Source organism: Neolamprologus multifasciatus, chromosome 1, assembly GCF_963576455.1.
Source record: "Neolamprologus multifasciatus chromosome 1, fNeoMul1.2, whole genome shotgun sequence".
Classification (NCBI taxonomy): Eukaryota; Metazoa; Chordata; class Actinopteri; order Cichliformes; family Cichlidae; genus Neolamprologus; species Neolamprologus multifasciatus.
Genome location: NC_140439.1, coordinates 32,120,101 through 32,144,795, shown reverse-complemented (window position 1 = coordinate 32,144,795; position 24,695 = coordinate 32,120,101). Strand labels below are relative to the sequence as shown.

Sequence of the window (24,695 nt, the reverse complement as noted above, 5' to 3'; positions counted from 1 at the left end):
AAAAACAGAAGACAAAAAAGCATCAATCAGGCAGGATGCACTCTGACACCAGAGCACAGTAGATGTTTTCTATAGGCTATGTATCTTGACTCACTAGCAGTAATATTAAATAAGAAATATTCAGGATCAATTTTTGAAAAAGGGTAAGGAGACCCACGTAAATTCCCGATTATTAAGTCTTATTACTTAGAAAAACCCACGTTGACTTAAACACCACCGAAGTGGGAAACGTGTCCTCATTTCCTTGCACACTGCTTATTAGCGACACCGGAAGTGAGTGTAACCAAGCAACGCCCGTCGTTGCCGTGGTAACAGTGTTCCCCTCGGGGAAGTTTGTAGCTGCAGAGGTGAAGAGCTATTCTGTGCGAGAAACGAATCTAGGCTATAACTTAGCTGTAGCAGTTGAATTCACATATTTATTTTAATCATTCATAAATAATACGAGTTTTCTTTTGTTTTGTTTTGTCAGGTGCGCTTTAACTGCCATCTTCAGTAACCGTTAGCTAGATGGAGGAGGATTTGGCCGAGGGTAAAATCACCCGCTCTCATAAACAGAACACAAGCGAAAAATGGATGTTTCTCACCCCTATGGTAAATACCGTTTTTAATAATTTTACGGACGCTTTCCAAACACTACTTAAAGTGTCGATACACGGTTATGCCTGAGCATATTTGCCTGTGTCTTATTAAATAAACGCTGTTCAATATTTCTGTAGATCAACAGCTGCAAGTTGCACCTCACGACTGTGAAATCTCTCGTGCCAGCGAGAGCACAAGCGATGGTGAGTCATTAAAAGAGCACACCGGAATAGTAATGGCTATGTAGTGCTTATAGTTTTCAAGGCGTTTAGAGGTTGGTCTCTTTATCTTTTTTCAGAGTGACTCTCAAGATCATGTAAAAGACACATTTAACCACTCTGACCTAGGTAGGTTTGACCCACTTAACTCATTCAAGTACTCACCACCCAAGAGGGTTTTGTGTGATGCATATTTGCATATATTAATTACTGGGCATGGCTGTGGTTCTCAAACTTTCTCTGGAGATGCCCTGCTTCAGACGACAATAAAGGTCATCTGGCATCCTACAGTTTTAAAATAAAGCATCAACAATAGTAAGTATCTATTTTGGATTATAGAGAAATAAAAGTCAACATAATAGTCTCAGCAAAATCTGTTTTGTGCATTTTCCCTTCAGGGTCATATTAATTTAACCAAAGTTTACGTCACACATTTCTCTGGTTGTCCACAGCCCACTTGCAGTGGCTTAAAGTCTAATCAGTGGGGCCTGCTCCGCAGTTTGAGAACCACTGACATGCAGCTGCTGTGTAAAAATGTTTTCTTTGCACTTATTTACGATATTTTATCTTTCGTAGAAAACAGTTTACATGCAGGCATCCAGAAAAGAGTTGTACAGGAACTATTTGAAAGTGACAAATGTACATATAATCAAAAAGCTGGAGCTGCCGTTTCAAATGCTGCATACAAAGCAAGACACAAAGCAAGGAGACAAACCCAGTGTACGGGGGAAACTTTTGGCCAGAATGCCTTAAAAAATGCAAAACCTGCAGGTACTTTTCAATTTAAAAAAAAAGATAGAATTAAGATAACCTTTACATGCACAGTTTTGTAGACATATTTTATGTTGTGCACTTTGCTTTTAAGTGTACCCTGATTTCAGTTTGTGATATCTATTTCAGGTGATTTTCCTGGATGTAATTACAGTGCTCTGCCTGGTTTTCTCTCCACTCAATTGCCTTTCACATCCAGTTTTCAACAGATTGACTTGGAAAGGTACCCTTTATCTGCCTATGTATTCTATATTGTCTGTAAAGTGTATGTGTTGTAGTACAGAGTTGTAGTACATTGTTGTCTAGCTTAAAGTCACTATAAGCTGGAACTATCTTTAACATGTCATATGTGTCAGCTGTTCTTTGAATCTTTTACCTGCAAAGGCATTCATATTCTTCTGACATGCTTATGCCACTGAATTTTATTAACTCATTCTGACCTTCACAGTCGTCATTTGCTGTAGGAATCATGAGACTAACTAAAATGGCAAAGGCTTAAGATTGCCACAAGGGAGCAGCAGAGTCTCTTTAAATAACTAACCAGTATCTCCAGATAAAATGGCAGTAATTCTGACTAAATATTCTATTGACAGACTGAGCAGAAATCACTTAGCTAATATGTATATTGAAAAACTGATCTAGTTATTTGAATCATTAACCTGAGCTGACAATATTTGTTTCATTAATTCTGTCACAACAATGTATAGATTTTATTTAAAATCTAAATCTTGTAATATGTTTCCCCCCCCAATACTTTAGACAATCTCTGGAGGAATGCCCACAGTTGGACTTTGTAAAAGAACTGCAGTTTCTCAACCTTCAGCACAATCTAATTACAAAGATCCAACATTTGTCACATTTGCAGCAGCTGGTTTCACTGAATTTGCATGACAATTACATCAGTGACATGGCTGGCATTGAAGTTCTGAGGTCTCTCAAGATCCTCATACTGGGGAAGAACAGGTTAGTTGCCATGACAGGAAGTGTAAACAAACAAAGACAGCACAGATAGTACAATTATAGATATTATGAAGCTCATTTTTAGTATGATAAAAACGTAATTGACTTTGACAATGTGCAGTTCAGTTGTGCTAGTGCAAGATAACCAGTTGAGTAGCTTTATTGTTCTTTTGTTAAACATCTCTAATAATATGCACAATATGCAATGAAAGTTGCAGCATTTATTAATAGTTAAAAGGGGTTCAACAGTGCTGCCATGAAATGAAAATGTTGTTTACATTTAGCATTTAATTGAATTAACTAGGTACGGCTACATGGTCAGCATCAGAAATGATTAAACCCAGTTTTATTTGAAAAGCAATCATCTTAGTGACATTTTTGTTTCAAAAGGTCAGCAGGTTCAGGATCAAAGTCACATCTTTTTGACATAAAGATCTTACAGATGAACTCTGGCATTTCTTCCACTTTCTTTCAAACATGACATTTGTCTTTGCAAATCAGTATCTGAGGTCATAGTAACTGAACAGTAAGAAATTCCTCTACTTTATTTGTTGGCATTTTCAAAAGACCACAGCAAATTATTGTTCAGTGTTATATGATCTCCATCCACATGGAGAGCTCTGAACAATATATTACTGGATATTATCTGTACTGCTGCTGTTCCCTCAAAAACTGCAACCTTTTTAAATTTTCCTGTTGGTTTTTCATTTAGCCAGAATTAACATAATACGTGTTACGTAACTGTTGCCACTCTACAGACAAATTCTGTTTCATGTTGTGTTTTCCCATTATGTGTCACATTTTTCCTTGTACTTTGCAGAATTCATGAAATCTGCTGCCTGGACAGCTTGTCTAAACTGAATATGTTGGATTTGCATGACAATCAGGTGCTGTTCCTTTACTGTCATCCCTCCTACAGGACATGTATATTAAACAGTGTTAATTTAGTTGCCAGTGGTGTAAAGGCTGATCATGGTTGTAGGCTTCAAAGTTCAGTATGAGCGGATTGACTCTTCCGTGTTCTAAACCATGTATTAGGAACAGTTAATTCACTTTAATACTGAGGTTTGTTTTTAAAGCCAGAAATCTGGCTCGTCGTTTTGGGCACTTAACTTCAGCTTTTCACATAGTTCACAGCACTCTAAGAGAAGAAAGCACTGAAAACCATCAGAACCCACAAGCTGTTGTCTAATACCTACTCCCACATTAATTTCCTCAGTGGCCATCGCATAATTTATCGAACAGATGGAACTGGCTTTTTTATGTTTTCAGCACTGGGTAATGTTTTGAGCTCTTGTAGATTATAGTGTTCCTAAATTAATGTATGTCTCATTCTATTATTATCTATTACTGTTTTGTTCCTTGAGAATAGAGCCTGCTTAATGATATTAAAAGCCTGAGAAATAAAATTATGTCAAATGAGAATTTTAACAGCTAATGGAAAAGGAAGACAACATAGAAAGGCTTCCCTTGGTCAAATTAGTGTTTTGCCAGAATGCCGCCTACACGCCTCCTCAGAGAGCTACTCCAGAGCTCTGGTAAGACTTGCTCTCTTTCTGAGGTCGGTTGCTCTTTACATGAGCAAGCATTACAGTTGCCATTCAATGATTGTTAATTTTAAGTTATTTTTCCTGATGGAGATTTCTCTGTTGCCTCAACAGTGTTGACTTGTGCTTACTAACTACATCTATATGGTTAATTTTAGCAGTTTTTATAATCTTGCAGTTGAATTAATAATGAAACTTCTTTAGCTCTTTTGCTCTTATTTGTAATGCAAGCACATTATATTTAGGCTCGTACTCTGGCAGACACCTATTGTGAAGCAGATGATAAATCTATCATTCTCACAGGGCCAGTTTGTCTTTCAAACACTGAACTTAAAACCTTCTGTTTTGTGCAGCTCAATAACTGTTCAGTCATATTTTTAAGACATTTTCCAAACTCACAAGAGATCTGACCACCCAAATGTATTCTGAATTGCTGCATAACGATAATTCAAGATTATGAAGTGGATGAATTATAGTTGTTGTTTAGTGACTTTTGGCCACAGAACACCAGCTGCTTGTCTTTTTTCCCCCCTTTTGACCACAAGCTTTGCATCACTGTTATCCTTTCTTCCCCCCATCCTTGAGCTGGGAAGCTCACAAGCATCTAAAACTCAGCCATTTTACCCATTTATTGCTGTACCAGCGAGAGGTTTCTTTTCCAGTTTGCTGGAACTATTCAGAATGAGATATTCTCTCTGGGAGTCGGCCTTCAACCCACTCAGTCTCAGTGACCAAGTCTTGGGGTTACAATGTGAACTGAGATTGTTGAATAACCAATTCTTTACTTAGGCTGTGATGTTTTCCACTTGAACAGTTTGACTTAAATGTTCTCAAGAAATAGCTGAGAATGCCCTGTGGGGTCACTGAATTGAAAAACAAAAAATATCACTCTCTTAGAGAAGTTGGCTAAAGTCATGCAGAACTCTCGCTCCTACAAATGATGATGTTGATTAAGTTTGACTCTGTCTGCCATGTTTGGTTGGCACATCACTCTGGGATGAGGTGAAGTTTAGACAGGATTTCCCCACAAGAATATCCGTGACCCACGATACTTGTGACACATACTTATTTTTCCTATGTCATTTGAAATAAACATACCAAGTTTAGAAGAACAGGCCTTTACCTGTGAGACAGAAGCCTCTTGCCAAACTCCGGGTCCTGACCTTCTTCACTGGAAATCACCAAATTCATGGTCTGTAACTCAAGATTCTCATATATTTTAGAATGGGACTATCCAAAATCTATTTCAGTGTGTACAGAGATACAGAGTTTATGAATTCATATCCATGTGTCTGTCCATTGTAAAGGTTATGTCCTTTGATTTTAAAATGCGTGTTACAGTTTTATCAATTCCCAAACTGAGATATAGGTAAAAAGTCTACACTTGCCCCTTTGTTTAATGATTCTCAGCAACATTTATCATGGTGGCTCGATTGATTAATTTGATGAACACTTACAGTGTGCAGACTGTATTTCGGGCCAACATTCATAATCTATTTATTTCTATTTTAATGAACGCCTATCTAAGCTCCCAAAACAAGATATAAATCAGATGCAATTTATGCTGTGGTGCTGACTAAGATCATACTGCAGTGTTTCTGCTTTATATTACTAAATAAATGTCTCTTTAGCTTTTACATTTATAAACACTGATATTTCAGACCATCTGAAAAGATATCCTACAAAGACAAGAACTTTTTTAGTCTCATGTTCAATATAGATTTTCAATCCATCTGTTCTGTTTACCATTTAAACAGCAGTTATGTTTGGATTTTGTGTTTTCACAGAATCATCAACTCGTAAAGCATTGTCCGCCTTTTCTTAATGTTTATAGTGTACACAGTAGGAATAGGCAAATACATCACCATCTTGATAACAGCCACTGGGAATTTGTGTGAAATATTAAAAATGTCACTCTTACAGAGGTTTATAAATGTTTTTCTCCAAGCAGTGTGATGGAGAAGGTGGGGTAAGATTCCACCATTGACTGACTCTTAGTTATTTCTTTTGTTTTCATGATTTGGTTAGCCAGACAGCATGTGTGTCATTTTAGAGAAAGAAATTCAAATGTACAATTCAAGTATGTTATACTCTGCTAATCCAGCCTTAATCTGTGCCTCACTGCATAGAATTGGGTAATATATGATATGATTGCTCTTTTACATGCATTTTAGTTTTGTTTTTAACTAATTTTGTCTTACTGTGCTTTCCTTTAGATCTGCAGGATAGAAAATGTGTCTCATCTGAGCGAATTAAGAGTGTTGAACCTAGCAGGAAACAACATCTCAAAAATGGAAAACTTGCAGGGTCTTGACTCTTTGACTGAACTGAACCTAGGGCAGAACTGCATCTCTGTTGTGGTGAGGGAACTCTTTTCCAACTAATTATAGATTTTTGTAAGTGTTTTGCATGCGTACCGTCCTTTTCCTTCATGTTAAAAAAACAAAAAACAAAACCACTTCCTGCTTTTTGGCCTTTCTTTCTGTTCCCTTATTCAGTTCCCTTATTTCCATCAGTTTGAAAGTACAAATACAAAAATGTTTGCACGCTTAGATCTTACATTGTGCATTGATTTAACTTAGCTATATCCGACTTGCAGACCCTAGTGTGATGCAGCACACAGCTATATCCCAACACTACAGCTACCCCATGGTTCTTTGAAGTTCCTGCAGCTACCAATTATTTTTTTTCTTATTACTGTTCAGAAAATGTGCCTCTGAAGATGAAAGCAATAGCAATTGTACTTTATCTTTCATGTTCAAATTACCACTTGTGGACCAGGTCCCTCGGATGGTTACTGTTACCTTTGCTATGGATCAACATATCAGTTTTTACAGCCACAAAATGACAAAAATAAAAATAACATTAATGGAACCTTTGTGAGAAAGTGGTGGTGAAGTATATCACTGTTGGTGTTACCTAGGGAGACATAACTCATTACCCACAACCTCCCACCGACTTTCTGGCACGCTGAAAGAGAAACTGGATATTCTAAACACGGAAACTTACTCCCTTTGGTTTCTATAGTTTTTATCTGATAAACACAACAGTGCATGCCAAAACAGGCCCCTTCATTTGTATGCAAATCCCCTAAGCCCTTTCATGCTTTTTAAGATAGAAAATAAAAACGAATTTCAACATTTTGAATCAGTTGAAAGCCCTTTCCGTCACTCATCCTGTCGTCTGCCTGCAATTTCTGATTACAAAACACTTCCAGTCCGGATGTTGTATTTTATTTGATACACAGGAGAGGAAAAATGCTGCCCCTCAGCAGTTTCTCGGTCTCTGTCATTATTGCTGCTTGTTGCCAAGTGCTTATACCCTGTACAAACCAAATAACCACGTTCCAGGTGCTCAGATTTTCTCTCTGTCATGAAAGGGAAAGCAGATAAAAAGTGAAATTCTTAACCTGAAAAAAACACTGACACTGTCTTTCTTTGAAAGCAACTCTTAAACTTGATTACTTTGCACCCAGTCATCCATCCTTCCTCTTAGGTGTTCCTTTCCATTATGAAATTCACTGCATGTCACTAAGGGATCCATTTTATATTTTTGGCTGTGGGAATGATGATTTGTTTGAAAGAAAATCGCAGTCAGCTTGAGCAATGATAAAGCAGTCTAAGAAAAAAAGGCATGGCACTGGCAGACTGACTTTATACATTAACAGAAGGGTTAGTCTGTGAGCTAAAAGACTACACCATCATCAAAACATAGAAAAATGTAGAAACTCTATATTGCTCTTTGGTAGTTTTACTGTAATTAATTAGGTGAGTTTTATATGTTGACACGGTTTATGGGAAAGAGAATTTTTGGATGTTCCTGAGTAAATAGCTTGAAGTGTTTCCCAAAACAGGTCAGTAAACAGTAACAGCAACTTAGTAATTTCTATGTTTTTCCAGTATGACCTGGGAACATGGAAACTGTGTGTTATGTTATGTTGTTACAGGGAGAAACTCTTAACTTCTACAACTTAATAGCCAAGTGAGGACCACAAAATGTTTTGGCTGACATGTGAAGTGTCTCAAAGGTCATGCAAGAACAACACAGGAGGGTGCCCCATGTCACAGCATCTGCAGTTGTAATGTGCAGTCGCATAAAGCAGATGAAATCACATCTCAAGCCTGTACTATTGAAGGAACTTCCACAAAACCCACCAGCTTACAGTCTTAGAAACCCCCCCTCCAGCAGCCACATGTACCTGCCACATGAGCAGCTTTCTTGCTCTTTTGTGGTGTGTTGGTGTTGCATGCAGACGAGACAGCGGTGATGAGAGGTTTCTCTGTGTTTATTGAATAATGCCTCAGCCAGAGCTGAGTATGAGTGTGAAAAATGAAGACACGCAAGCTGTCAGTAAAGAGAGGGTGGAGCTGGGATAAAGAGGTGAAGGCACGGGCACACAGATACATAAATACACGCCTGCAGGCATACAGGCAAACAAGAATACACACACACACCGCTCTACCCAGCCTCATAAGAGATCCTGTCAGCTGATCTCTTATGAGACTTTCTAAAAAAGGACCACATTGGTGGGCGATTGTTATGCAGCTCATCAGCTCAGTGATGACATCATTCTGTCTGAGACAGGGCTGCTATATTTAGTTTCAGACAGCTAGTTCACTAGCATCCATACAAAAGCAGGCATAGACAGAGACTGTAAATGTGGTTGATGGTTGAGTGCGGGCTAGCACTGCATAGCATGACTTGCATTTGTCATAGAAGAAAGAAAGAAAGAAACCCTGCTTATCTATCTATCTATCTATCTATCTATCTATCTATCTATCTATCTATCGATCGATCGATCGATCGATCGATCTATCGATCTATCTCAGCTCTATTGAATTATCTCCTTTGAGCAATAGCTCTCGTATGAGTTGTTAGATGTTGTTTTTAGTACAGTTATTGGGGGCAGGGATAGCTCAGTAGGTAGAGTAGTGGCCCCATGATCGGAAGGTCAGGGGTTCAAATCCACTGAATGTCTACCCTGAGGTACCCCTGTGCAAGGTACTGTCCCTACACACTGTTCCCCGGGCGCCCAGTGGCTGCCCACTGAGTAAATAGGTTAAATGCAGAGAGGAATTTCCCCACGGGGATCATTAAAGTATAAATTATTATTTATTACATATACCGCACAGGACCCACCTTATGTGCCAATTAGAAATTTGAGTTTACAACCCTGATTCAGTGTTTACTAACTCCTTGTCTCACCACTATTTCATGCACATATGCACATATTTCTAATTCAATATTTTTGGTTATCATGACGCAGAAGTCTAGATAAGGAGGCATAGTGTAAACTAATGTAAATTAATGTGTTAAACAAGCTAAAACATCTTGCTAAAATCTCATGCAGAATTTAAAAATTAAGTGTAGGTTGTTACTAGCTTAAAAAAGCCAAGTTGTAAATATTAAATGTTTCTTTTAACTGAGTTTTGATGTGTATAATTGTAGGGGAGGAACGGCACAGTGATGCAGTGGTTACCATTGTTAGCACTGTGTCTGTATGGATTTTCTCTGGGTACTCCAGCCTCCTACAGATGATCTTTGGCATTGGCCTGGTGAGTTTTGTGTTGGTCATGTGATGGACTGATGACCTATCTAAGGTGAACCCAGCCTATTGTCAGCAGGAAAAACCTTCTCCCCAGTTCTTTCTGTAGAAATCTTTCACAGTTATCAGTATCTCTAGCACTACTGCTGATGTTGCATACCCTACTACTCTATCTGTAGTAAATATACTGTATTCAGCTTGTTGGTCTTATATGCAGTTGATAACGCAGCGTTGCATAACTGTGTTATATCTATATGCTTGTGTGGGAGGGAATTTTGTGGATTTCTAAATGACGAAACCTGCCTGCACTGTTCTTCTGCAGGGGTGCTAGCATGACCTGAACACCAGTCTAACCTCCTAATAGAACAGAGCCTAGCAGGAAACTGAAGGAGGTTTGTGAGGCGTTGGCTGCAGTGTGGGTGGATAGTGACGCAGCCCAGTCAGACTGCTGATGGGAGTGTCCTCTGCTTCCAGTATAGCCAACATTGTCCAGCGACACACATAAAGAAAGCCCAGACCTTGATACTAGAGAATGTGATTTACCCCATGCTGTCATCCAAATAGTTTATGTGATTATGACATTGCACTTGTCCCTGTGTGTCCAATTCAGCGTGCCAGCTGCCCAGCTGCCCAGCTGCTGCTTTTCCCCCACCCCCTCAGTAAATTGTGCATCGATTTTTTATGCTGCGCCTGCCTGATGGTAAAACTCTCCACATCCCTGTCAGTTTCCACTGAATTTTCTCCAGCTATTGCATGATGAGGTGCACTACCTTAGTTAGCTGCTCGTTTTATATCACTATGCTTTCCACTGAGCATTTCAAGTTAGCTTCCTGCAGCAGGGGATCTCTGCATTAGCGCAGCACATTCTCCACTCTCCCCTCCCCTCCCCCCCTTTCCTCCTCATATTCTATCTATTCTCGCTCTCTTCCTCTCTCTCTCTCTCTCTCTCTCTCTGTTGCCCCTCCTCTCCATGTGCAGACAAGGCAGCATGCTGTATGTGTGTGTGTATGTGTGTGTGCATGCGCAGGGTGGATGGGGATGCTGCATGCTGGAGCTGAGAGCTGCAAGGTGACTGAGGGAATGGAGAGGGATACAGAGCCTTGACGACAGTGACGATGCAGTGCCCTCTTCCTGAGCACCTTCTCATCTTCACATCCCTCCATCTCTCTGTCTTCCCTCTCCCTCTTTCTCTTTATAGACTGAGGTGGACCGCCTGCCCTTGTTGCAGCGCCTCTTTCTCAGCTGCAACAACATCACCAGGTAAGAGCTTGTACCGCTTAACTCCCTCCTCCCCGCAGGATAGAAATAGGGATGGTGGCTGGACAGTTCCATGTCCCCTCCCATGGCTTTGGGCAGAGAATACACACCCACAGCCAGACACACTCACAGATTTGCTGTAGTGGGCAATTTCTGTAACCTAGAAAATAACAAATGCTCGATGTGTTCTTTATTGTTAGTATTTAATCATCTGTTACCTAAGAAATGGGTGTGAGAATGTTTAAAGTTATTTGGGCAACAAAGAAGCAGGTTGTGAGAAGATAATTATTGATGACAGATTTGGAGGTTGGATGAATTAATGGAAAATATACCTAGGTAAGGGCATGTAGGATGAGTGCTAACTGTCAAACAGCTTTACACACTTTTTTCCAGTATCTGTCCTCCTTCTTTTTCTTTTATTCTTCATTTCTGAGCCCAGCAATAAAAACCTCATAGAATAAACTTAACACAGCATCATCTTGGCACTAAATGAGGCCATTTGCTTTATTTTTGCCTAGTGGAGGATAATTTCTGTGGGATCATTGGCTCCCTTGACCATAGTCACCTTGTGCTCTGATAGATCTGAGCTGACAGTCCAAACCAGCTTTGCTGTTCTTGTGTCTCCATGCTTCACACATTGTGAGAATCATGACATAGTCGCAAGGAATAAAATCCTATATTCTTAAACTTCTGATTTTACAGTGACATCTAGTTCCAGATATAATATGTGAATAAAAATACAAGTAAATTTTGACTATGTGAAACATATATGTATCATTTATCCTGCTTCATGATAGGGTATTTTAATGTATCGTCTTTAATGTACTCATGTAGTGGCAGTATAGAAGGCTGGTTAGCGTGCGTGCACCTTTTTGAACTCTTTAGTGCTGATAGGAGAACAGCTGTGCTCTGTTGCTAGGTAAAGAGACAGAGCACACTCATCACCTTGATGGAGTCAGTTTACCCAGTTCAGGATCTTGGATCAAACATCTCTCATGAAATAATATTAAGACTGAAATATTCATTTGAGCTTACATTGATATTGCTTTTTTTTTTAAAAAACAAACAAAAACAAAACAAAACAAGACACCCTATGAAAATAGGATCAAAGCAGAACTAATAATTACCAATAAGTCATTGAAGAATATGTGCAGGGTAGTGCTAGTATAAATAAAGCCTGAAGCTACAGTTTTCATTCACACTGCACTCTGTACTCACATCTTAAAAATAGTTTTGATATTCACTTTTTATTGGACCATTAGTAGCAAACAGAAACTGGTGGATGGTGCAAGAAATAGAAGTTCTGTTTTTGTAAAGGTTCTGGTCTTCATCATTAATGTTATTATTATTCCTTATTATGAATACACCAATTAGGCAGAATGTGTTAGATGCACTCAAGCACCTCTTTATTATGTTTATTTTATGTCTCTTTTATATTTTTATGGTAGGAATTGATATTCCGTAACAGAAAGGGTCTAAGCTACTGCATGTGTTTGAGATTGGAAGACCCCTGGTATCTCCAGCATGGTGTTTAGCATTCAGTTAAACCTCTGGCTAGGAACAGGCACAGTGTACTAGGACTTTGAGTGGTTCCAGGCAAATGATTCATCAAGGTTATTATCATAAATTAGCAACGATAGAATATCCCCTGCCGTGCATGGCGTGACTTTGCTTTTTCATGTTTCCTTTTGCCATAGGGTGATATCAACAGTGTAGCAGATTTGTCTCTCTTCATTGCCCCCTGAGTAATGTCAGGCTGCCAGAGTGCCTGCTGAATTACCAGCTTAACATGGCATGTGTTAGCCCGGCTCCATTCTGTCAATACGAAGCAAGACAAAATGTGTCAAGAATAAAATGAAGATAGTGAGATTGTCTGGTGGATGATTCAGGTTCTGCAAAATGTATTTTTATATATATATATTTAACATAATTTACTCAAAGTCTCATTTAAAATTGTCAATTTTTTTCAAAAGTGACCTGAGGGCAGGGGACATTGTATGAAACACATGCACAGTTGTCATACAAATTCAAATTAAATGCAATAAGGTAAAAATAGATCAAATTTCAAATAAATTACAGTAGAGCTTTGAGAGCAGTCCATTGACCAAGAGTACCTAAATTCCCAGCTGTACAATTTCAGGTCCATCTGTAGCTTATATTTGAAAGCTTTTTTGCCTAATGTTGTTCTGACTCTGGGGAAAAATACTGGTGAAATTTTGTGAGAGCTAAAGCCATAATAATTTCATTTTTTACACATGCATTTACAAAAGGGAGGGAACCAGAGAGGGAACCAGAAAATTAGAGATTGATGTATGATATAAACATACAGAGACAGCCACTTTTTAGCAGCATATTCAACATTGAACAGTGGCCTATCTGATTCCGACAACCAGTAACAGAGAACATAAAACATAGGGTAAGGATTGTCTAACTTCTTAGCTAAGGTGCTGATCAGTAGTAGTAGATTGCAATGTTTTTTGTAATGTGTAATACAACAAATTATAATTGATAAGAGTTCTTTGCTATATGAGAATCAAACTTGGATATGACTAACTTAAGTTGAGTTAAATGGCACTCAGGCAGAGTGCAGGAATTCAAGTGTTTGCATGACTTCCCAGTATTTGCTACTGACCGTAAAGCATTTAGCGTAGCCAGTCTTTGTACTGGAAAAGTACCCTCATGAGTGTGTTTAAAACATTCATCCTTTGTTTCTAGTTTTGACCAGCTAGCCTGCCTCGGAGAGTTGTGCTCCCTTTCTGAGCTCACGCTGGATGGGAATCCTGTAGCCCTGGAGACATGGTACAAGCAGGCCGTCCTGCGCTGTGTGCTTCATCTCAGACAGCTGGACATGAAGCGCATCACAGTAAGACTGATGTGTTCGATTGTGTGTGTTTAAAAGTGATAAACAGGACACCAGCCACCAGTTAACCAGTTCAGCTGTGACTGTTAAGATATTTTGTTGTCCCTTCAGATATTTTTCTTTTCTTCTTACAACAAATTGCACAGCTACAATCAGAGAACACTGTGTTACAGTGTTTGTTTTGCTATATTTTGATTATTAAAAATAGGGAAGAAATATTCACAAATATTTTTAGAAGCAAAGAGCTGCCTTAAAGCGATTAAACCTTCACAGCTTATGACTTTGCTGTGGTTGATATTTAATAAACCTATGCCATATTCTCATTACATATTTATGTTAAGCTAATGGTCCAAACTTTTTGTCCCTCTCTGATGTTCCTGAAGGCAGCGTACATGTTGATTCTTGAGAGCGACTCATTCTTGAAATAAACGTTTTTATGATTTCACACTTCAAATTTATTTTGAACCCCATTCACTGTCACTCTGTATCATCAAGTTGTATGAACAACTTTACAGTGCTATACTCTGGAGTCTGACTGTGGTACAGCATTCATTATGCTCTGTTTTATGCTAAAAGCAAAGTGGTTCAGTGACTAAGTTACGACTCTAAGCTACACTTTTACGTATATTTTACACACAGTGTATGTAGCAAAACAGTGATTATTCTCAGAAAACATGAAATCATTTTTGTCGTACAGTTTGCCAGAAATGTGCTATCATGAAATGTCAGCGTGCTTTTAGAAGCTGTCAGGCATAGAGCACCCAGGTCTGAGCTTGCACTTTAAAGGAATCTGTAAGTACCACACACCTTGCCCTCAAAACATAGTGCTGATATGAAGTAAAACCAAACCCCCAAAAAACAAAACTTGTAACTCAGATTTCAAAATGTTTTTACTTGAATCTTAAGAGGTTTCAGGATTATCAAATTTCAGGATTATCGTGGTCCAATCAAAGCACCTCCACCACACTTCAGCTGCCAATTCCTGATACAAGTCAGTTACATTTTCAGAGTTTACTTTAGGGAGACACACAGCATTGACTTAATGACAGAAATGTTTGTCTAGCATTGGGGTTTCTATTTCTTTAAGCATATTATAACTGATTTGGAATATATGTCTCCAGGGAACCATACTACCTCTATGCTGTGAAAGCCCATGCCTGGGTGACTGGTGGGTAGACTGTTATTTATGAATGAAAATGGAAAATGAGAATAAAATTCAAATAACACACATCCGCTAGACTAGTGCATTAATAGTCAACTATTATGTTTCAGAAAAATACCTGAATATGTTTAACATTCAAATTTTAACTGGGAACATTATAGAAAATCTTAACAGCCTCATAACCGAGAGCTGTTGTCCAAACATTCATTGTTTTGGCAAGTGCACAAACAAAGGATGTATTGACACTGAACAATAGCATCCTTTGCAGTCAAGAAGTTATTCATCAGGTTAAAACAGCTTTTTCATTTTGATATTATATGTTGTTTTTATTATAAAATTAATTTTAAGGATTGTTATATGGGTTTGGATTCTTAACTGTCTCTACCAGCTGACAGCATTTTGCCTGTCTTTATCAGACTTGAGCATCATTTTGCATCATTACTAGCTCGCCATAGACAGCTGAATATCCCCCTGCTCTTTGCTGGCACACTCAGACTGTGTTGGCTGCATTGCATTCTGGGAGTTTTGGCTTTCCCCAACAGCTGGGCTCAGTTTATCTGAGACTGAAAATCAGACAGATAATCCCGTGATGCAGCCGGTTTATGTGAGACTATCTACCAGCCTCCATAATGGTCCATTTCTAGTGTAGAGGACAGTTGTCCTGACAGGGTCTTTTGTGGTTCCCCGCTCTCTTGAATAATTCAGAACTCTTGAATGGAGCGACACTCTGATTGCACCGGCTTTCTTTTTCAGGACGAGGATCGGCGCATGGCAGGTATACAGGCTCGAAAAGAGGAGGAAAAGAAGAAGGAGAGTCACAAGCAGACCATTCATAAGGTAACAGTTTGACAAGATTCACTCTTGCTATCTTTAGCTGGCAGTATGCAAATGCACGTTGTAGATGACAGCAACACAAGAGTCTGTTAAGAAGCAAATAAACTCATAATTACCCTTTATATAGTTAGTATGTAGAAGGACAATAATAAGCAGTAAGGTTTTTAACATTAAAATGCCACATATAGGTGATGATATCTGATTTGTAGTTTATTCATCTTCTGAATTACACATAATTATGAGATTCAGGTTCAGGCTCAAGTGTGCATTTAGAGAAAAAAAGCAGCTCATCAGACATCAGTCTGCCCTTCAAAACATATTTAATGAGAAGGCTCTAAAATATTTAGGTCATGATAAGGATTTTTATTCATGAGTTTATTTATTTCTTCTGACCTATGTGTCTTGGGATTGATGAAGCTTCACAGAGATGAAGCTCTCTGTACACATTTTGGATGCTTCATAGATGTGAAATTTTTTTAATGCATTCTCTTTTCTTCTGTATGACACAAAAACCCTTTTAGGTGGAATCTGGAGTATTGTACAGAGTTCACAGGGGCACTGTGTTTGTAAAAAAGTCTGTAAATTACACTTTATAGCTTTAAATGATCTAAGATGTTCTGCTTTGCACATGCATCTGTTTTGCGGTAAATATGTTTGTGTGTGTGTGCCAAAGCTCCTGCTGCTTTACAACTGTTAGATGGACCCTTTGCCGAAACTCGTTGTCTCTCAGTTACCTAACTCTCTTTAATCCCTGGTGTTGAGAACATTTTATAGTGAATGCCACAGCCAGGGGTTCACAAAGGCCACGGACTTACCATGAACTGATACTCATCCCTGCTTCAAGGAGTGGCACATTCCTTAGCTGAGCATATTGCAACTCCAGCTTGTCCAAGAAAGAGTAATTGAAATAGAACAGAGAGGCAGAAATCTTCTCTCTTGCAGGGTGGGATGTCACATTTTTCTGGTGTAAAAGGCAAACACTGTTAAACCATAATGCTGTAGTGTGACACAAGAAGCAAATGAATTGGACTAAGAAATCACTAATTTCAAATCTAATATAAATTGAGTTCTACATCTGCTTTAGTAAAATGTCTTAGTTTATTGTACTTTATTGTATATGCTTTCTTTAACAATGTATCCCAGTAAAATGTATATATGAGGAAGGCAAGAAGGATATGATTTTCTGTGACCTGATGAAAACACACAGAGGTTCTATTAGCATGCTAGCTCTGTCCTGCTCAGGAGATTTGACACTTGAAACCTTCTTTGTTCTGTGTATGTTTGTGTGTGTGTTCTGTTCATCAAGGAGAAGCGGCGTCTAGCAATCCGTAATGCTGCACAGCAGTGGGAGGGCGTCAGGGCCTGCCTGGAGCTCCCATCCACAAATGGCGCTAAAGAAGAAGTCAGTCCAGAGAACAGCCCGGCTCACAGCCCCGCCCAGACCAATGGCCTTACACAGGAACCTTCCCCTGATGAACCGAGGTACACACAGCATGTACAGAAAATTAAGATGGATTTTAGAAGTAAAAATTAGACTGTGACTGGTTAAGATACTGATGTTATGAACAAACTATATTATACTACATATTCCTGGTCTAGTTAGAATTGTGGTTTCAGTCATGGTTTATTTTTGACTGTTTTTACTACCTTTTTAGTTTTTCACAATGGAGATTGGTTTCCAGTTGATCAATCTACCAACTTGGTTTTGAATGAAGTAACTCATGGATACATACAGTGTTGCCTTTAGCCAACTTCTTAATTTTCCTTTTGAGCCAGAATTTTGGCACAGCGATTCATGCCTCCCTCAGGAATAATTGTAATTACTTTGGTAATCCCCTCATAATTCATCTACCACCGTAACTGAGTCAAAAAATGTACTTTCATTTAACTAGTTGTATGGTTGATAAACAAGTACATGCAAAACTAAAAACATTTCCATCATTCATGAGTTATTTAAGAAAAAAAATTAAATATGGCAGTTCTTCCTGACTGTACACAAAACAAATCAATGAAAAACAATTCAATGAAGTTGAGCAGAGCAGTTAATACTTAAAATAGTGATCATGAATGAAAAATGTAGTCTTTTTGGTAACTGATAGAAGTAAATTAGCATCGTGTGTGTAGGTGGGAGGAGAGAAAAGTGAAAAATGCAACTGTATACATTGCTGTGTAAACCTTTGTGTTGCACAGTTCATCCTGTGTGCAGATATTTTTAAATAGAAAGATGAGACAATATAAAATGATAGTTTTTGTGATTCTGGCTTATTATCACTATTACTTATCATTTATTACTTTTTATTTTTTATCTTATAGGATTTTAAAAAGAATTGTTTTTGTCCGTTGTTGAAAACTTTTGTTTATTTTTCATCAGGCGGGTAAGCCCAGGTTCAGGACCAGAGCGGCCATCTGGGGGAACAGAAATAAGACTCCAGACCAACAGCCGTCCAAACAGCCCACGAGACCCCAAGTAAGACAAAAATGCCACAATTATATATTTTACTTATATTATATATAAGTCAGGGGGGGGATATATTTTACCCCCCCTCCCCCCCCGAAACATCTATTAACAAAGTACTGTTTGTCACGTTGTCACATAAATGCAGTGTTTTAGCAGCTGCTGTACCATTTTAACTTATTAACAGATGGCAGAATGGCCTAGACAGAACATGTAGGGATCATTCTGGTAATATATTCAGATACTGCAACAGCTGGTGTGTGAAACATACCTTAAAATATTCTTTTACAGCACAGTTACCCCTTTACTTACTTCAGGCGTGTTGCCTTTGGTTACTCCTCAGCTCTCTGAACTCTGGTAAGATGAGCAGATGCACATGTAGATGTCTGAAAACAGTTCTTTTCTTTCAAATGTTTATAACATGACATTGCAAAAAGTTTAAATCAGTAGTGTGGACTCAGTATAATGTGGAAGTAATGCCCTCATATTCTTTCCTATCAAGACTGATACAAGTCTGGATGAATTATAAGTGGGAGGGTTGAGATGAATGTGTGCGCTGTGTTAAGGGCTATTATTACATGTTTCAAAGAGGGCCCTTTCTTCCTGCACCAGGATATGAAAACGGCCCTAAAGCAAAATTTTCAGTGCCAGTGGTTTTCTTTTACTGGTCTATTATAACTTCACTAACGTGGCTTAACAGGTCATAGTGATGCGAAGTCTGCCATACTCTTATCAGCTAAGACTTGAATTACTTTGGCTTGTACTGTGTGACAAAATACAAAGGGAATTTACAAACCATGGCAACACCACTAACATGAAAGAGAAGCAACATGTATGAAAGGGTCAAGGGGTAAAAAATCAAAATGCTTGGAAATATGAGAATTAGGAAATTTAAAACTTGTTTTGTTCACCACTGGGTAGGTGTAGAGAATGTTGTAATGCCTACACAGTGTGGTCCTGATTACCTCGAAGAGCTGTTGAAGTACTACACCCTGAAGAAAATTACAACATCCTCCCCCATAGAGTGCATGGATACATAATGTCATCTCTGGTTCTTTCTTTAAATACAGAGATAAATCACCCCTTTCCAATGATACGTAAATGAATGTTGATGCCACTTTTAGCTTGATAGTATCATCGTGCTCCTAAAATTTATGGGACAATAGTTTGTATCATTGGCAAATTATGGCTGTTATGTAGGCTTGATTGTATTCATTTTTGTGAAATCTTAGATTTAATTAACCTCATTACCCCTGACAGATGGAATAAGAGTTGCATGGCAATAGAAGAGTTATTACCCAGAAATTCAGCAATTGAGTTGGGAAGATATGGAAGGGGCTTTGTAGTGTTTATACATTGATGAAATTGAGAGATCCTGAACAGGTGTTTGTTTTTTTGAGGCACATAAATCAGTTAGACACTGGAACAATGGTGAGAAAGAGATTTAGTGGGCTATATGAGTGAAGGAAGAACTTAAGACGTTTAAAACCAGTGCAAGCTGTAAGAATACTTTACAGAAACAGGACTGTTCTGTGCAACACTAAGTACCCAGTAAGCCTGCATCTTAATAAATTGCATTCACTTCTTACAAGATGGAAATGATGGAGTGGCGTGTTAAAATAACAGCTCAGTTCAAAGTTTCATATGTGTCACTACCTCACAATATTTAGGCATTTGTACAAGCTGTTTCTGTGGTGGGATTCAGTTGTTAAGAGATGACAGATGTCCCTTTTAAAACCTCTTTTTGGATTATGTTAAATAGCTCTAATTGAATTAAATGTTGTTCTCTATAATTCATTGAGCGAGCAGGAGCCGTATAATTGTGATAGATTTTTCACTCCGTCTTCCCCGCCTTGCTCTCTTCTTCTCTCAGCATTTGTACATGGGTTCATGTCATAAGGGGATTCAGGGCCACCTGGAGCCTTCAGCTGTGCTGAACAGCATGTGACAGTGCAGATTGTGTTGATGGCACGCTGCCAGGTGTTTAGAAGTTACTCTCATTCTTGATGTGACTTATCTACATACTACACTCCATCTCCTGCACTGTTCTTCAACTCCTTCTGATTTATAGCCTTTGGCATTCTTGCATCTTGGAGGCGTGGCATGTTCCTTAAATATATTAAACTGGCTTTCAGAGCCTGGCGTCTCCCCGTCTAGTTCCATGTTTTTGTCCATGTGTGCACTTGAAACACGACCCACTTGGATTTTACGGTTTTAAAACTTCTTTGCTACTACTTTATCTAACATATATGCTTGCAGTCAGTGAGATTTTGTCATCTGAAATAGTCATCTATCAATGTCCACACACGTTTTTAAAATAAAAATGTAAAAAATGGATGCACTCCTTCTACTGCACTTGTTGCAAGAATTATTTGAACCCTTTGTTCATGTTGGCATCCATGTTTGTAAGGTTGGTATAAGTACTAATATAAAAAGCATAATTCTGACTTTTTGTACTGTTTTTGTACTGTTTTTATACAGTTGTGGAAAAAAAACAATACAAAAAAACATTTGCACAGCAGTCGGTGCAGTCTTGTACAAAACTAAGAACATTCTTAGGAACTAGGAGGATAAGTTGCAAGAAGATACTACTAATCAAATGCATCAAATTAACTGATCATCAGCATGTGTGACCACCTTTATAAGAGTAGAGTTTGTGGCAGATTTCTGGTTTGGAGCATTCAAGTGCATGTTAACGGAATTCTACAGTTTTCCTAGTAGTGGCCTTCCTAGCAAATCTTCCCCAAGGTCTGTGCAATGCTCAGACAAATTGTAAACCCCCCCCCCAAAAAAAAAAAAAAAAAAACCAAAACAAAACCCAGAGCTACATCTCACACTCTACGGGTCTAAGTATGAATGTTAAATGTTAAAGTTCATGACAGTACATTTATAAAAAGACTGAAAAATTGTGGCTTGTTTGAAAAGGTTACCAAGCAAAAGTTTATTTTCTCTGAAAAGAACATAGCAGCCATAAGAATTCTGGAACAGTGTCTTTTTGACAAACATGACCAAAGAGGCGTTGTTTTGCCATACCGCACAACACCACATTTGGCAAAAAGTAAACACAATATCAGTACATTCACAGACCAGCTGTCATTCATAGTAGTGCAGATTTGTGTACCTTTTACAGCTGCAAAATATGGGTACCATGTAGCCACTGAGTCAACTATGAACTCCTCTGTATGCCAGTGTATTTTATGTGAGGCCATGTCACTTGGACAGTATAAGACAGCGTTCTCAAACACAGCATCAAATGTACAACAGAAAGGCTGAAAAGGAAACAATCAAGGTATTTGAATGTCCAAGTCAATGTCCAGGCTTGAAGGTTGTTCTGCAAGCTATTACATGATGGGGTGTTCCTAGTTTTTCACATGACTGAATACGATGTAATCACTGTACTTAGGAAAATGCTTTTTAAACTTTCAGGGTTTTTCTTTTGAGTGTAAGTTCAATTTTTGGCCATTGGGGAAAAATGACAGAAAGGCTGACTGTTACACATATCAGTTTCTTTAATACATCTGTGGAATCTCCCACACCATGACCGTCCCCTGACATTTGACTAACAAGCCACAGAGTGAGTGGTGGATCACATTCGCTATGTTGGAGTAATATGTCTAGGTAAAAACATAATGATTGAGGGGACAGTCTAGCTTGAAAATGTTACTTCCATCTGCAAGAATTTATATTATGTATGTATATATATATGTATGATATATGTATGATATATATATATATATATATATATATATATATTAGGGGTGCAACGATACTCGTATCGATATCGAACCGTTCGATACAGTGCTTTCGGTTCGGTACGCATATGTATCGAACGATACAACATTTTTAATTTATTTTATCAACTTTCCTTCTGATGATGCTGTCTGTGTTGAGCGCTCAGTGGATCTGCGCTCGACAGTGCAGCCTAGGCGGAGTAGTCGAACACAGATTCACTGAGCGCAGGGCAAGCTAGCGAGACAGAAGCTAGGCTAGTTGCAACATGGCAAATTGAACCTCCCCCACCCTCATTCAGATCTGGCGTTTGGAACTATTTTGGTTTTCATGTGATGTATGACCCTGAAGGTAAGCCTGTCATGGACAAAAGTAAAACAGTATGTTGGATGTGCCAGCAATGCTCAATTGGTGGGAACTAGTGTGTTAGCGCAGTTAGCTCGTTAATGTGTTGACGTCTTCCAGCCCCACTCATGAGGTGATCCGCGGTAGCTCGTTAACGGAGATTTGCCGTGTTGTGACGTTAATGTCATTTCAGATTTACGCTGACAGCACTAGTGGGAACACAACCAATATGACTGCACATTTACTCCGACATCATCCTAGTGCAAAGACAAGTGGAAGCAGAGAAAAACAACAAGCAGCATGCTACAAACTTTACCCGAGTCATTTAGACAGCCGTTAGCACACGATTCTCCTTATGGGGACCTGATATGTTTAATATGCTGCTGAGAATATAGCCCAGAAGAAGCGTATAGTATAGCTTTTATTTTGGAAAGAGACATTTCTCCATAATAAACTCTCTTTTCCAAAGATGAGTGATTCCTCAATCAGATACAGGGCTCGCAAAATCGCTAGCCCGACGGGGCTTTTTTCCAGTCGGGCTACCAAAATCTATCTCTGCCCTGCCCGTCGGCCTATCCTAGGAAGGAAAAATATATGTCAATGCTTTTGCATTCTTTTGGAAATGTAGCTGGGTAATTATGTCATTGGCATCGGCCACTGTCAATATGTGACATACTGAAATCGCGTTTGAATTTGCGCTTGTTTTTTGCTTTCACTTTGCAATCGCGTGAACTGTGTATAGAGAGCGACAGTACTGATTGGTGAGTGATGATAATTTGCGCACCAATTCCTCTGACATCGTCTTATCAATCGTTAGCTTACTATGCAAACATGACAAGTGAAATCTCCCGCAGCTTAAACATGTGAGAGGTTGATCGCGCAGAGAATCGCTGAGCGTTATGTTAGTGCGTGTGTAAAAGCAGCAGGATATATATTTTAGTTCTGCTGAGCCAAATAAGACAGGTCAGCGTGAAGAAGTGACAGCCAAAGAAAAGCTTACCACAAAACGGAAAGGTTATGACAAATCAGACTATAAGGAAAAAAGAAAGTGCAGCTTTATGGTTTCATGGACAAAAGAATTTCTGTGGCTGCAATATGACGAGCTAAATAACCAGGGCTGCACATAAGTGGTCCGCAGGTGCGCATTCGCTGTCAAAATAAAAACCCGCACAAGATAAGAAGTTGCAACGCGTGTTTGCGTACATAAGATTTTCAGGAGGACAGACATTTGTTTAGAACTCTTAAAGATGTCGAAGAAGCTCCTTTAAGCAGTTACTGTGATGTTCCTCCACCTCCAAAGAAATGTCAGAAGGAGTCCGAACCACAAAAGAAGGGCGTATTCTCTGAAAAGTGGTTGCAGGAGGTGAGCTGGCTTCAAACAAATGATGAACGCACAGAGATGTGGTGCAGAATGTGCCGTGAAAATTTAATAAATGACAAATTAATAAAAAGGCATGAACATTTTTTTTGTATCGAAAAAATATCGAACCGTGACACCAAAGTATCGAACCGAACCGAACCGTGAATTTTGTGTATCGTTGCACCCCTAATATATATATATATATATATCATACATTTTTTCCGGAACCTGCCCTAATACAGGAGGAGTGGTAAGACTAATCACAGAACAAAGCAGGCATCAGTTACAATGGATATTAAAGTATTCAGTTAGTTGCAGCATGAAAGGAGGAGTCTTGGTTGATGTGGGCTGAAAAGCTGCTTGCAGCGGTGTACCTTGATTTCCGGCCTGAAATGACACAATGCATGATTTGTTGTGCTTACTGGAAAGCATAATTTGAAGCAAGTGAGCTTATGTTTATCACTAATTAAACTGTGTTTAACTCACTGAAGTCTTATGTAGACTACTGTATTTATTTACGACTGTACATTAACACAAAAATAAATCCATCACCAAGACCAATCCATCACCTGTTGAGAAGCACATTGTCAGTCAGTTGTGTCACTTATTCCCCTAGCAGGCTGAACATGTTATATTGATAACTATAAGGTTTCACTATGACACTCTGATAATCTTATATAATCATTCTCACTGTCTTCACTTTTTAATATAATTAGTAGAACATGTAGTAGTTCTGTCTAGTTTTTTTGATCTTATTTGGGCGGCTACACAGATAATTAATCAGCATATGAATTCTGTTAGTATGAAATTTGTAGACAACACATGGAATTTATGATTTTCATTTCTTCCAATTTGCTTACTGTTTATTAGTTTTAACAGCTTTTAGACCAGTGGTTAATAGATTGAGACAACAAACTGCAGATTCACAAAAAAATAAAATATTAATACCAATATTTCTGTCCAAAGAGTAAACACGTTACAGATTATGAAGCTATGAAATTACACACTAATACACACAAAAATGTGCAAACCTGTTTTTGTTTGCATTTCCTTTACTTGGTCAAGCTTGTCAA

General features: G+C 38.6%; 1 protein-coding gene across 3 annotated transcripts in view; it reads left to right on the top strand.

Annotated features, from left to right (window-relative positions):
- The first annotated feature begins 263 nt into the window (after positions 1–263).
- Positions 264–24,695, top strand: part of lrrc49 (leucine rich repeat containing 49) — a 35,350-nt gene continuing 10,918 nt past the window's right edge. The window contains exons 1-14 of one of the 3 annotated variants that reach the window (XM_085158898.1): positions 264–347; positions 470–591; positions 717–782; positions 878–926; positions 1,374–1,568; positions 1,698–1,791; positions 2,328–2,531; positions 3,349–3,415; positions 6,292–6,435; positions 10,819–10,880; positions 13,593–13,740; positions 15,653–15,736; positions 17,040–17,215; positions 18,105–18,200. In XM_085158898.1, coding sequence (XP_085015024.1) covers positions 508–591; positions 717–782; positions 878–926; positions 1,374–1,568; positions 1,698–1,791; positions 2,328–2,531; positions 3,349–3,415; positions 6,292–6,435; positions 10,819–10,880; positions 13,593–13,740; positions 15,653–15,736; positions 17,040–17,215; positions 18,105–18,200 — 1,469 coding nt within the window. In that variant the 5' untranslated portion in view covers positions 264–347; positions 470–507. The other 2 variants (XM_085159058.1, XM_085158977.1) reach the window with 2 other exon arrangements.